Source organism: Salarias fasciatus, chromosome 6, assembly GCF_902148845.1.
Source record: "Salarias fasciatus chromosome 6, fSalaFa1.1, whole genome shotgun sequence".
NCBI lineage: Eukaryota > Metazoa > Chordata > Actinopteri > Blenniiformes > Blenniidae > Salarias > Salarias fasciatus.
In genome coordinates, this window is record NC_043750.1 from 27,542,587 (window position 1) to 27,556,108 (window position 13,522).

At 40.9% G+C, this 13,522-nt stretch overlaps 1 protein-coding gene across 2 annotated transcripts; it reads right to left on the minus strand.

Moving 5' to 3' along the window:
* Positions 1-1,304: 1,304 nt before the first annotated feature.
* On the minus strand, positions 1,305-11,322 carry vwa10.2 (von Willebrand factor A domain containing 10, tandem duplicate 2). Of its 2 annotated transcripts, XM_030094078.1 has the most exons (18): positions 11,069-11,322; positions 9,923-10,143; positions 9,247-9,451; positions 8,711-8,796; positions 8,509-8,602; positions 7,110-7,238; positions 6,841-7,027; positions 6,159-6,328; positions 5,938-6,050; positions 5,729-5,845; positions 5,407-5,607; positions 5,191-5,326; positions 4,944-5,096; positions 4,740-4,832; positions 3,367-3,476; positions 2,971-3,135; positions 2,384-2,698; positions 1,305-2,253 (listed from the first exon to the last, which is right to left on the minus strand). In XM_030094078.1, the coding sequence occupies exons 1-18, from the start codon at positions 11,232-11,234 to the stop codon at positions 1,825-1,827; spliced, it is 3,090 nt and encodes a 1,029-aa protein (XP_029949938.1). In that variant the 5' UTR covers positions 11,235-11,322; the 3' UTR covers positions 1,305-1,824. The 2 variants fall into 2 exon arrangements, with proteins under 2 accessions (XP_029949938.1, XP_029949939.1); XM_030094079.1 differs by lacking the exon at positions 11,069-11,322 and having other exon boundaries at positions 9,923-10,334.
* Positions 11,323-13,522: the final 2,200 nt, after the last annotated feature.

The window sequence follows — 13,522 nt, forward strand, 5'->3', positions numbered from 1 at the left end:
AATTACATAGCAGAAATCTCACTTTTATCCTTGTCACCCAGTGGTTTTTCTCATTGTGACCAATTAACCTGACATGCATGTTTTAGGACCATGGGAGGAAGCTGGAGAACCCAGGAGGAACCCATGCACATCTGGGGAGAACGTGCAAACTACACACATGGCCCCCAGCCCTGGCCATTACTTGATGCCAGGACATTATTGCTGTGAGGCAAGAGTGCTAATCACTGCACCCCCATGAGAGAGTTATATTTTGAAACAAATTTCAAGCACAGCTAACCCCCCCCCCCCCCCCCCCCCCCCCCAAAAAAAAAAAAAAAAAAAGAAAAAAAAAAAACAATCTCTCTCACTTAAGGCCCAAACTGACAAAGGAAAACCAAACCTCATGAAAGTTTTGAAAAAAATGTCATCTAACATTTTCGAGAACTGGACGATCTTTTTCAATAGAGTTGATTATAGGCTTTGTTTTCATTACAATCCACTCCCATTTCCCAAAAATAATTATAGAGTCTTTTGTCTTTTGCTGAGAAACTTTGATCACTATAATTTAAATAGGCTTAGAACAAAGCATACAATAACGTGGAACAGGAGGAGCAGCATTTCTGATGATGTGGGTCAGTTGTTTCAGGTATGTGGGTTGAGCAAACAAGTTTAAAAACTACAATAACAAACGTAATTTGTCATGAAGCTTTAGAGGCCTGATATGAGTCATTTATTTTCAGGAGATGGAACAGGAAAACATCTAAAATGTGCAGTGGTGATTGACAGAAGTACTGCTGTCAGACATGAAACAGGGTGACAGCAGCTTGGTTTCGATAGGATTATTCACGAGAGATGTGTTGAAAAAGGGGGGAGTCAAAAAAACACAGGACAAGGGTTTCACTTAATATCTATTCAAAACAATTGACTTAAAGGTGTAATACAACATTTTGATTTCTGGGTGGATCACCTAAATAATTGGTGGGTCTGTTTGTCAATCATTCTGACGAGCTGCTTTCGTAAGGCGGTTCTACGTGCTTGCGCCCAATCAGCTTCTCCCTTTTGCGCATGCGCATTCAGAGTGTTTATGTAGCCGGTGAGCTTCTGAGCTCGTACTTACCGATGGCGAGTCTGACATAATGAAACTGTAGCTGTTTCGGAAAAAAAAAAAGCTTTATTTATGAGCGAGGCGGATCGCAGAAACTGTACAGAGCCGTGCACGCTGGAGAAGAGGAGATCGCGCTCGTACACTTCCGCGTTTTCTGGGAGAAGCAGGAGAGCCGGGCGGATGGTCTGGCGCATGCGCGTTGTTCAAAAAGTGAGTAACAGACGTGGGGCTTCGTCTTTTCGAGAAAATGTTGTATTCCACCTTTAATCTAATGTCAGTTCATTGTCACAGTAACCTAAATTCATTTCAAAACACTGAATGCCTAATAGGACAAACGTTGTGAAACCACATGACTCAAAGCAGCCACATACCAAGGCATTAAGCATGCAGGAATCCCATTCACCCAAGCTCACCATCACTTTCGGTGAAGTTTTTTTTTTTTTTTTTTTGTTCAAGAATAGACCTTAGTGTCTTTAATCAAAGTGAACAGGGCAGAGCAAACACAAAGCAAACAAGAAATGAGAACATTTATTCCTCAAATTACTTCCCACTGTGTTGATATCACTCTTCAGATATGAGGGGAAAAAATGTGAAGATTCCAGACAATTCACCTGTCAGATTGATTTTGTTTGTTCAAAATTTGAACAGCAGACACTGACCAAAATTAAAAAAAAAACATTCATCAGCTGGTCCTTAGGCTACAGCTTCATGTACAAAGAGTCATTTCCAGCTTATGTCTTTCACCTCCAAAGGACAGAAACCACAACGCTGAGCCAAAGAGTGTGCTGCACACTGCAGATGCTCCCTCCAGCGGATGTTGTGTTTCCTGCAGTGGTGACAGGAGCCGGTGTGGTAGATTGCCTGGCCTGTCCCACACATGTCCCCACATTCCCGACTTTGTCCACAGCTGTCAGCTCCACAGTCTGCGAGCAGCAGGAGGCGCTGTAGTGAACCACCGTGATGTTCTCACCCCCTGCTCCCACTGCGGTGCTGGTGTTCAGGGTACCGTTCCCCTGCCGCAGAGTGACGCTCTCAATGCCGGTCCCATTGATGCCATCAGATATGTTTGCAATGAAATTCCACTGGAATGAGGCACAGAGTGATGAAGAGGACGGACACACTGTTGATGTGCTGACTTCATGGCACGCTGGACGAGTAACATCCGTCACCTGCAGAAACAGGAAGGATTGGAAGGAGATGGATTTGTGTACTCGTTAAAAATTTTATTCTGAAAGATATCGTAGAAGTAAAAATGTGCATTTAATGGTTTTCACGAAACCACCTTCTCATGTCTTTTACCTTGGCAGCCACAGAAAGCCTCAGGACGGCATAGTTGACGTCGGTAGCAGCTTCATTTCTCGCCTCGATGGTGAGGGTGACGTCTGTTCCAGATGCAGCATTGGCGGGGACCGTCAAGGTCACGGTGCCGTTCGCTTTGCCTGCTTCAATGGAAACGGACCCGGGAGAGGTGGAATCGTAGCTGCGGTCGTTGTTGGCCTGTACTGTGAAAGTCCCAGTCACAGAGTCATTGACAACTCCATTGGCAGTTGCAGCGACTGTAACAGGGATGGAGACTGTGGTTCCTGGTTCCACACTTGTGGTGTTGGTTTGGGCCTGGACAGGAAGTTAGACAGGAGCAGGGAAAGCAAAGCACAGGAAAGTATTTTATTATCATATTTATTATCTCTTTATCGTGTTATGATGAATTCTCCAATTCTTCATACATTAACTCGGCATTCAACCAAAAAAAAAAAAAGATGGGCCATAATTAAACAGGTGAATAAGTGAACATTTCATTTGAAAAACTTAATTTTTAGTTCCTAAATCGAGAAGCTGGTAAATGCTTCTCGTCAAGCAAACCAAAAGCACACGGTTTTAGTTCTTACACTGATGGAGATTCCGGAGGTTTTGATTTGTGTGGAGGCCTGTCTCTGGAAGACGCTCGGAGTCGACCTAGAGGTTGAGCTGCTGTCTTCTCCTTTCAGCAGAAGCACAAAGTTTCCTGCTGGGACTTCAGTAAAAGTCACCAAGAAATTTCCACTTCCCATCGACTGTGCACGAAAAAGAAGAAGAAACGAAACTGTCAATCGATTTAAAGATATTAAGGAAAATTTTAAATTCTCACACACTCTGGTGTTCAAAGTGTGAAATACGCTGTCCAACAAAACTGAAATTGGCAGTTGACGACAGTAACAAAGCAAAAATATTTTTGTACACGCATAAGATGGTAAACAGTCAATTACACAAAGTGTCATCCAAACATTCCAGAAAATGTAACATGCCTGCAATGATCCATTGACCACAGTCGGTCCTGAGCTGTCGAACAGAGTGACCTCCGTCACATTTACGGTGTCACTTCCTGTCACGGTGATCAGGATGCTGGCGTTACCACCTGGAAGATGTTAACAAGAAAGTTACTCTGCTGCTTCATTCCACAGGCCGTTCTCTCAAGCTAATTAATGCTGTTCTCAAGAAGTGGTCTTTAATGTCTGCTATGTACATCACTGTGCTATAGTGGGCACTATAGTGCTCCAAAGACCTTCCAATCAACGTTCATGCCAATTTTAAAGGGTTCAAAGTTCAAATCTACTGAAACACCAAACAAATTTCCAAGAATGTATTGACAGGAATAGTATGTAAAATTTGGACGTTGCAGTGACTTGTTTTGATGAACCCTTTAAAAGTAAACAACTGAATACTCCCAGTCAGCTAAATGAAGATGTGTGGCTACGAATATCTCAGATTTCAGTGTGCAACATCTGGTACCAGTGTGTGGACAACTGCAGGTGGATTTCACCTCCAATTTAGAAGAGGTTTGTCTCCCTCTGGTGGTGTTTTGTGTTAAAAGGCTCAGTATTGTTCATGGTGAGTTTTAGTTGAAAAAAAATCAATGGAAAAGTCAATTGAAAAAAAAAAAATAAACAAAAAGCTTTCCATCCAAAAGACAATAAAATCCCCCAAAACTATTGTTACATCCTAAAATTTGTTTATTTTCCCTGGAGTGTGTAATCTGTTCAAAGCTGGAGACAACTACGGAAATACTGTATTTCACAACATGGAAACATGGGAAGTAGTGTTGAGTTAAAAACAGAAAAACGATGACAACACATTTTGAAAATACATAATTGACCTGACTGCTTTTAACCTAAATGAATGAATACATAAATGACTAGATTGACAGAAATAACAAAAAAAAAAAAAAAACATGGTGAATTTATTTCAAATATAATTCAATTGACAGAAATATTGAAAAGATAAGATTTGCTTTTAAAGACTTGAACACCAGGCAGCACCTCATGTACACAGTTTTTGACTTCCATAGGCTGTTGTCTTTGTTAGGTGTGTTTCATGGGTATTTGCTCAAGGAAAGACGACCACCTGAAGAAGATCTGTCTCGGGCCTCATGGTGCCTGGTACCATGATATCTGAATCAAATCTCTTTCCTTAATATACAGGAATCTACACAAATACTGAAAACTGCTAACCTGAAATGGAGAGCATCATTTTTGTTGAGCTCCATTAAAATGAATTCAGAGCTGATTATTACTGCTTTGGGGTTCTGAGCTACATTTCTGGTTAGAAATTACATTGCTGTAATACGGCATATTTAAAATCATACAATGCGTAAAAATAAAAGATGTTTAAAGGGTCTGACCTGAGAGAGGACGTCCCTCCTTCAGACTGAAGTCCCCGTGGCGTCCCTCATGTGAATCCACGAGGTTGAAAATGAAGCTTACTGAACTTTGACCTGATGTACACAGAAATAGAAAACAAATCAGTTGCAAACACATCCAAAATGAAAAAACAGCAAAGGTATAAATGTGAAATCTCAGAGGCAGACACTGAACATGCCACTGACCTGTAACCTTCACAGAGTAGGGCTTGTCAGAGTTGACATTAATGCTCCAGGATCCTGTTTGATTGTCGGCGTTGAGGCTTAAACGACGCAGATTTCCTGCTGTGGTCATTGATCCTAAAGAACCACTGGACTCACTGGAACTCTGAGACACACCTGACAAAAGAAAGAGAAAACATCACTGGTGATAATCACAAACAAAACAGGGCATCTTTAATGGGTGACTGAACAGAAAATCCTTTATCAACACCTGTGGAGCTGGTGAGAGTGAAGGAGAGTGACGGGTCTCCTGTGATATAGGCAGTCAAGTTCTTCAATGAACCATCCACGGTAAAGGTAAAGTTTTCATTCCTTCCAGGATTCATCACCACCTGAAACAGCGTCACCTGAAAGAGGAGTGAGTTAAGATAAAGCCCTTGTTCAGAGAGCCGTCTTCAGCCTGCCAGGATTTTCTCTGTTGTCTCACCACAGCGCTGGCTGACGAGTCCACTATAACACTAGTAGCCGCAGAAAGATCTGCCTTGGTGACCTCGATGGCCTGACCTCCAGAGGCTTGAGCCAGGTCCCGGTACAGCTGAGCATCTGCTTGACTCATTGCGCGTGAAAACAAACTGTGCAGGCCTCTGCGGCGCCGGCTGGCCAGGACGTCCGTGAGCATGAAGGTGACCTGAAACATGAACCAGTGACCACATGTTAGGACACACATGGTGTTGGATAGTCTGCTGTGACTGTCTTCATGAGGTGAGCAAACACTGGAAAGTCAATGATAGTTGATGTTTGATTCATACCACAGACTTGGAGCTTTCGATAAGGGCGGTGATGGTGCTCTTCAGATCAGCATCTTTAGCTGGAGCGTCAGTGAACACAAAGATCTCGGAGGAGGGTGGAGCAGCTGTCAGGGCAAGCTGTCATTCACAAACAAAAAGCAAATTATATCAATAAAAATATTTTGAAAAGTGTATTTCAGTACAAGAAGAGTTCACTGAATTGTCACCACCTGCAGTCCAGACAAGCACAGCTCTGGGATGTCTCCACCTCCACTTGCAGACAGCTTGCTGATACTTTCTTTGAACATATCTGCATCTGTCGTCATCATCAGAGGCCCAAAACCTTGAAATAGATCATATTCATTCATAGCTTCGACACACTTATTGCAAAATCAGTATATGTATGTGTTTTCTGTGCTAAAGAACAATCGTTTCCAAGTGCACTGCCAACCTGGGTCGTTGAATGGAACCAGGATGTAAGCTGAGGGCTCCTGAGAGGTTCCCCTCTTCCTGTCAATTATTTCAAAGGAGACCCTCTTTGCTTCAGCGATGTCGTCACTCATACTGCCCGTGGTGTCGATGACAAAACACAGAACAGACGACTGAGAGAGGCCCATCAGTCTGCAGAGAGAAGACGACCCACGTAATTACACTCTCTTATCTTTGGCTCTTATCTGGATGACTGTGTTGAGAATGAATACTGATTATTAAATTATAATTTATAGTCATGCCGCTTTTTAGCAGATCAGTCCTCCGAAGACTTATTAAGCAAATGCTCTGATTTTATTTGCAAGCCAGCCACATTAAATTATTAATGTCTCTTCTCTTTTATAGAGCTCAAAAATTACTCAAATGATTCCATTATACGTTTTGAAAGCATTTCTCCTGCATTTCTGTCATCTTTGCATGCCATCAGGTTTTTTCATCCATCTCCAGCACCTTCTGCTCCCTGTTGGTCTATGATTTTGTGTATTCATATTTTTAGTCTGGACATCATCTTTACACTGATAGAGCTTGATCATGTGGGATTTGCTGTTAAAAAAAAAGGATTATTTATTGCCATGTTGAGTGCCTTGAGAGGACTGTTGTGTCGCTGCTTTATAAATCCATTTCAACCAAAAGTCAACCCATACCGCAGGAAATTTATGTTTCCAACAGCTGCTCTGATGTCCTCCAGGAGCTCTATAGTGGCATTTACAGCCACATTAGCTGCTTGGTGGTGGAGTGAGCCATGACTGGCGCCAACATCGTCCTTACTTATGCCTCCCACTGGATCCCTCCTGCTCGTTCTGTCAAAGAATCCACCATGGCTGCATTTGCCTGAAAGAGGAAGGAGATATTTCACTGCTTTGCTTCAGTATATTTTCAGAATAAGAGTGACATTTACATTTCTCTGAGTTACCTGCAGGTTTGGCTCTGGAGAACATGTTGAAGTAGCCTGATGTAATGAGGCCTTGTTGCAGCAAGTCAGGCAGAAGGTTGTCGGCACAATTGTCTCCTGTACAATTTCTACATGTTGGTGTAGTTAGTCCTGAAGCAAATGAGAAGAAGAAGAAAAAAATAGATAAACATGCAAATACAGTAGTACGTATTCTAGGTCTGAACCATTGTCGAAAACACAGGATTTCTGCAAATACATAATTTATCTACAGTGATTTTTACCTGAAAGGATTTGAGAAAATGAGAAAAATAAGATGGAATAAAATAATTTGACATATTCAGTACAACTGCTTCAGAAACATACCAAGATGCCAATCCTGTCTGACAATGACCAAGGAGTTACTCTATTCTTGGACTGAGAAAAACAAATCACTTACTTTTAGCCAACTAAAACCCAAACAGGATGAGGATGTCTAAAACAGGACTAAGACTGAGTCTAAATACTGCTGACAACATTAACATTGGTCAGAGATAAAAGGGGGTTTATAATAAGCCAAATGATTTCTGAAGGAGTATCGTAAAGTAAGTTCAGTAACTTTATTTGTCCCCGGGGGAAAATTTAAGGGTGCAACAGTAGCTTCAAAACAATATATGACATCTGGACAATAAAAAAAACCTAACGTATCTATATTTTCAGTTTATTTTTGAAAATGCATTTGTGTTGACCCAAGCTGCTGAAATATAGGTTGACAATATGTTTTGTAACATGCATTATTTTTACTGTGGAGAAACAGTAAAAGATGCATTAAGTCATTCATGTGCTTTACAAAGTGAAAGTAGCTAGAAGGGACTGTCAAACACATGTTTGACGAAAAAAGAAATTCTCAAAACTTAAAAACTAACAAATTATGTAAAGTGTGGCTGTCAGGGTTAAATTAATGTACATCAGGACTCTTGAAGCATGTTATTGCACTGATTTTTTTAAATTGAAACTATATTAGAATTACATTACAAATATTGCATATTGGAAATTTAAAGCAGAGAGAATTTACCAATCTGATTTGGTGACTAGAGTCACTGAGTAGTGTCTATAGTCTGCATTGTGCTTAAAATCATTTTACAAATACCTAAAGAGCACTGGCTTTGTGAAAAACTACATGCGTTGAGTGAGAAGTCATCCCCATTGTTGTCCCCTGGATGACATATGTTGAAAATATTTTGCAACAATGCATCCTTTTGAGTGTGGTGATGTAAAACCTCGCATAGCAGAGTGGGAATTTGTTAACAGACAAGCGACAGGAAGAAATGCACCTGATGTGGTTTTCTACTGAAGCGTAGACATAGTGTGTGTCCAGGGAGAAGCTCTACAGACACTGTTTGCTTCTATATGTTCCATTTACATACAGGAGTGAGTCACCCACCTGCCAGGTTCTCAAGCGGCTCGTCCGGCTTGATCAGAGCGCTGTATGGATCTTTGTTGTTCAGCTCCACCCAGTTACTGTGGCTGTAGAAGTCCTGAACACAGAATGTACAAGTGAGTCAAAACTCCGCACAATATGAGTTTTGAGGAAAGTTTGTTCAACTCTGACATTCCCCTGGTGACTGAATAATGGCCATTCTCACCTGTAGGGTGTGACAGACTCCTCCCAGAGTCCAACGCCCTGCCAGAAAGTTCTCGCGCTTCACACTCGCCTTCACAGCAGACACACCTAACTCATCAGAAAACACACATCATTCACCCATTATCAACTGGATTTGGCTCCAGTGTCCCACCACCCGAAGTTGGATGATGGATGAATGGATGGCGTCTGGTAATAAATGTCAAATGTCTGTTCAGATGTAGAGATTGACTGAAAAATATGAATATGTGTGGGCTCCATTGAACATCTTTGAGGGACAATTCACTAAACATGCCCCTAAATTCAATTGCAACTCAGGACACATTGTTGAAATTGTTTTCTCTATATACGAGTATATCATCTAAAATTTGAATAATGTTGAGTATGATGCAATATAAAAACATAACTTCATTAAAATATCCAGAGACTTTCTTGATTTAATACATTTACTTTTCTCAGATTCAATCAATCTTTTTGGTATGCCAATGATAAACTAGATGAAGTGATGAATTGTTTCTTTTTGTGCGGTCTAATGCGTACCGGATGTGATGATATCTCGTCCTCCCTCGAAAGTCTCATCATCGAAATGATGCTCCTCGCTCAGCGCAAAAACCACATCCACTATAGCATTGCTGAAGTACATGGTGGCAATGGAAGTTTGGAAAATGACCGTGGAGAGGAGAGATGAGGAACTGTCTGACGAACAGGCCTTTTGCACCTTGTCAGCCGACAAGCTGTTATCAATCTAAGGATAAAGAAATCACAAATCAGTCAGTACATGAGTAAACTTACTTCCATCCCCATTAACTATATATAAACAACCAGGGCTCAAGTGATTTGGTACATGTGAGATATTTATAAAGAGATCTTTTTACGGAACTTCTGAGCTATATCATAAGTGGGCACTCCTGTTCCTGTCAGGTCACATTCCTGCATGTTTTCATCTGTGTTTTGTCTTCAACACACCAGATTTTATGAAGTGGGTTCGTTATCAGGCAGGGAAATATTGAGAATATGCAGGTCTGTGAAGATGTTAGGACCAACCATGACCTGGTACATCTTTCATATGGAATAAAATCTATCACTCTGTATTAGAGGAAATACACCCAAGCAGTGCTTGTGATATTATTACCTGATAAGAATACAGAAAGTCCAGGTATTTTTAATATTATGCATTTGGCTCAGCCTTTTGTTTCGTTGTGGATTTTCAACTCACAGTCAGGGTGAATTCCCGGCCCTCAGATTCTGCGATGTCTCTGCAGACCTCAGCGGTTTTTCGGAGGATCGCCATACGTGTGATATCACGGTGGGTGTTGGAGTTCCCATCGAATACGAAGAGGGGCTGAAAACTCTGAATGAGACCAGGCAGACAGAAGACCACCGCCAACAGGAGCCGGGCCCGGAGCGTGCGTCTGCCATCCATGATGGAGAGTGGAGCTGAAGTGGAGGAAAGAGAGACGACTGAGGTTCAAGGTTCAAGCTGTATTTTGTGTTTCATAGTTGAGGACAAGCTGTGGTCTGCTTGGGGACGGACAAGGACAAAATCAGTTGAACAGACAGGTTGACAAGGTCAGCTTTGTCCTGCAGGTCAAACAAGACAAAATAAGTCAAACAAAAGGCTAAAAATAACTCAGAAAAAGATTGTCAAAGCTCGAACCAGCTCCCTCAGTGGCCTGCTGTTGCACGTAAGGAGGAACAGTCAACAGTTCATTCATATCTCTTGAAAAAAGAAAAAAACAAACAAACAAAAAACACAAAACTGTTCAATTGAGACGCATGCTTTTATATACTAATTGAGTAACATTGTATGAATTCTGTAAAACTATTGTGAAATTGTTTTCATGTCTTTACATCATTGTTCTGTAACTATGGAGTTGCCGTAATATTGAAAAGTCTCATCTTATGCAGCAGGACAGGAGGATGACCTGCAACAAGCAGACACAAGGGTCTCTTCTTTTGAATGTTTAATTGCCATCTGTATTGTTACACATCTGTTCATGTTTCAAACAGCTGTGGATATTAGCAGTGGGCTGCGTGGAAAAAAAGACATTTAAAAATAAAGTCATCTCCTAAAAAAATTAAGACAAACTTTACAACATGGTGCTTGATGTGAGCATGCATGGTAAACTTCTTTGCAAAAATATTATGATACCAATACATTTGACATGCCCATAGTTTTAATATGTTTAAATAAATGAAAATTAATCTTAACCCCCAAAGAGACATTTTAAGATGGAGTCAAAGCATGAAAAAAGCTTTAACGCAAATCAATTATTTAAAAGTGATACATAGCAAAAAACTTTCAAAAAAGTCCCTTTACAATACAGAAATAGTTTTTCTACACTTAAGTGTTTGTTCTTACCTGTGTGTGTCTTCAGGATCACTTTTGTCAGACTTGAAGATTTACTCTCTTTAGTGAACCAGGGAGGTTTTGCGTTATCTGGAAACAGTGTGTGAGAGTGTGCGTGTGTGTGTGTGTGTGTGTGTGTGTGTGCGTTTCCCCTGAAATGCAATGTGTGCATGTTCATTCCTTCCTCTTATAGCCGAGTTTCTTAAGAAAAATCGGCTGAATAGAATTCCTCACAGGAACTCCCACACACACACACACACACACACACACACACACACACACACACACACACACACACACACACACACACACACACACACACTTTTTCTTACGTACATACCATGTTGGAGTTTCCTTTGAGAATGTGGGCGTGTGTGAATGTTTTGTATTATAGATGACATCAATAAAATAATTTTTTAAGCCACAGGTGTGCTTCACATTGCTTAGATGAACATTGATATAACAGAAGTTAAATATGATACCAATCAATGTTAAACTAAATACAACTATTGTGGGTCCAGGTGAATAAATTCTTCTATGACAGAGTTTACTTCGATGCACTGAAGTGAGCTTTCATTTGTCTGAAACAAAGGGAATCAGATGATCGCCAAAATAAAAGAAGAAACACTGAGCATTTTAAAAACTTTTAAAATAACTTCAACTTGTCTTGTTTTGCATGTACCTTCCTCCACCCATCCACAGGAATGCCTTTGTTCACTGTCCTTCAGAGATAAACCGATGAGATTTTATAGACAGGAGTTTAAAACGTAAAGCTCAAAGTCTTGTGAAGTGAAGGGGAGATTATAAGGTGTCTTGGCGTACAGTCAGTCTAATGAACATTTCATATGATAAGTTCAACTGAAAGTCATCGGTGATTTGGAAGTCAAACTGTGATGCACAAGTTTGGTATGTTTCAGGTGAACATCCATCACTTAATTAGACATTGTCAACTCCTAACCTCCACGAGGATGATATTTTCAGCAGCCAGGCAAACATTGGAGAACAGGGAACATCTTCTGCTGGAAGAAACTCCTTCAAGATTATTAACAGGTGTGTGTGTGGGTTATGTTCATCAACACCAACTGTTGGGACTGCACGCCCCTTCCACGTGACTCAGCTTGACACCAGACCCTACATACAGCACATGCTGGAGGACTGCAGTCAGAGCTCAGCCTGAGGCTTCCATCATTTCACTACTAAATGAGGCATGCCAAGAAAGTATGATGACTTAATACCTTTTATGACCCCAGCAGTCTTCTCCTGGAGGCCCACAGTAGTGCGTGTTTTCAGTGTCTTCCTGCTAAAACACACCTGATTCTCATTTATCATTTATCAAGCAGCTTTGCATATGAGCCACTCGTCATGATCAGGTGTGTTGGAGCAAGGACATAAAATCCATGCAGGATTTTAATTATAACTAGGAGTTTGTCCTCACTGTCAACAAATACTAAAATCTAAAAATGTCTGATACTCAAATAAATTTAAGCAGAGAGGGGGAGGGGTCTTAGTAGACAGTATGGATGGTGGATTTTTGTTATCTAGACATACATCAAATTGCCTTTGTACGGTACATTTCGATTTAGCTGATCAACTTTACAGTTCGTAAGAAAGTAGTGGTTAGCGCTCTTGTTTCTTGACGCCTAGAGACCCCACATAGGACAGAGTTATACAAGATGGATGGGTGATTGCTGACTCGTACTACTGTTTATGTGACCTGCAGCCAGACACACGCACACACAGTTTTGTTTTCAGGCTATCTGTGAATATCGTTTTGTCTTTCATTCATTTCAGGAATACACACCTGAAGTCATCTGAAACATTTTCATATTTCTGAACTTAGTCACCTTCAAGTGTGTTTTCAGCTAAGAAATCAAACCACCTTATGGATGGTTTGATTTGATTTCTACCCACACTTTTCTCAGATTTGGTAGTATGTGTCAAAATAGAGGAGACACACGCATGTTCCCACACTGAATGGATTTCCCCCTCCTCCAGCACCCGTCATGGGGACTCGGTGACGACAGCTGTCAGAAGGCGGGCAGAATCCATGTGACGTAAGTTTGTGAACTCTACAACAAAGCCCTCACTGTTAGTCATATAAAATCAATCATAATGACAATTATTTGCACTGACAGTCTAATCAAGGAAGATTGTTGGTGTTGCCAGCCTGTGGCCCCCATCCCACCTTCTTAGGGTTTAGAGACAGATAGACAAACAGACACGGTGAAAAAATACATCTTTATGGATACTCCGCGGGCTGTAATAGGCAAGATGTTTTTAAGATGGTAAGAAAGTGCACAAGAAACTCTTCATCAGACAAAAAAATTCATGAAATATTCACCCAATGTGACTTGGATTTTTTTTGTATTTGTGATTACTCAACAAAAATAACACTCACATTGACCCCACGTCTCAATTTTGTAACAGCGTCTTGTTTTTCTGCCAGTTTCCATCAGAGTTAAAGAG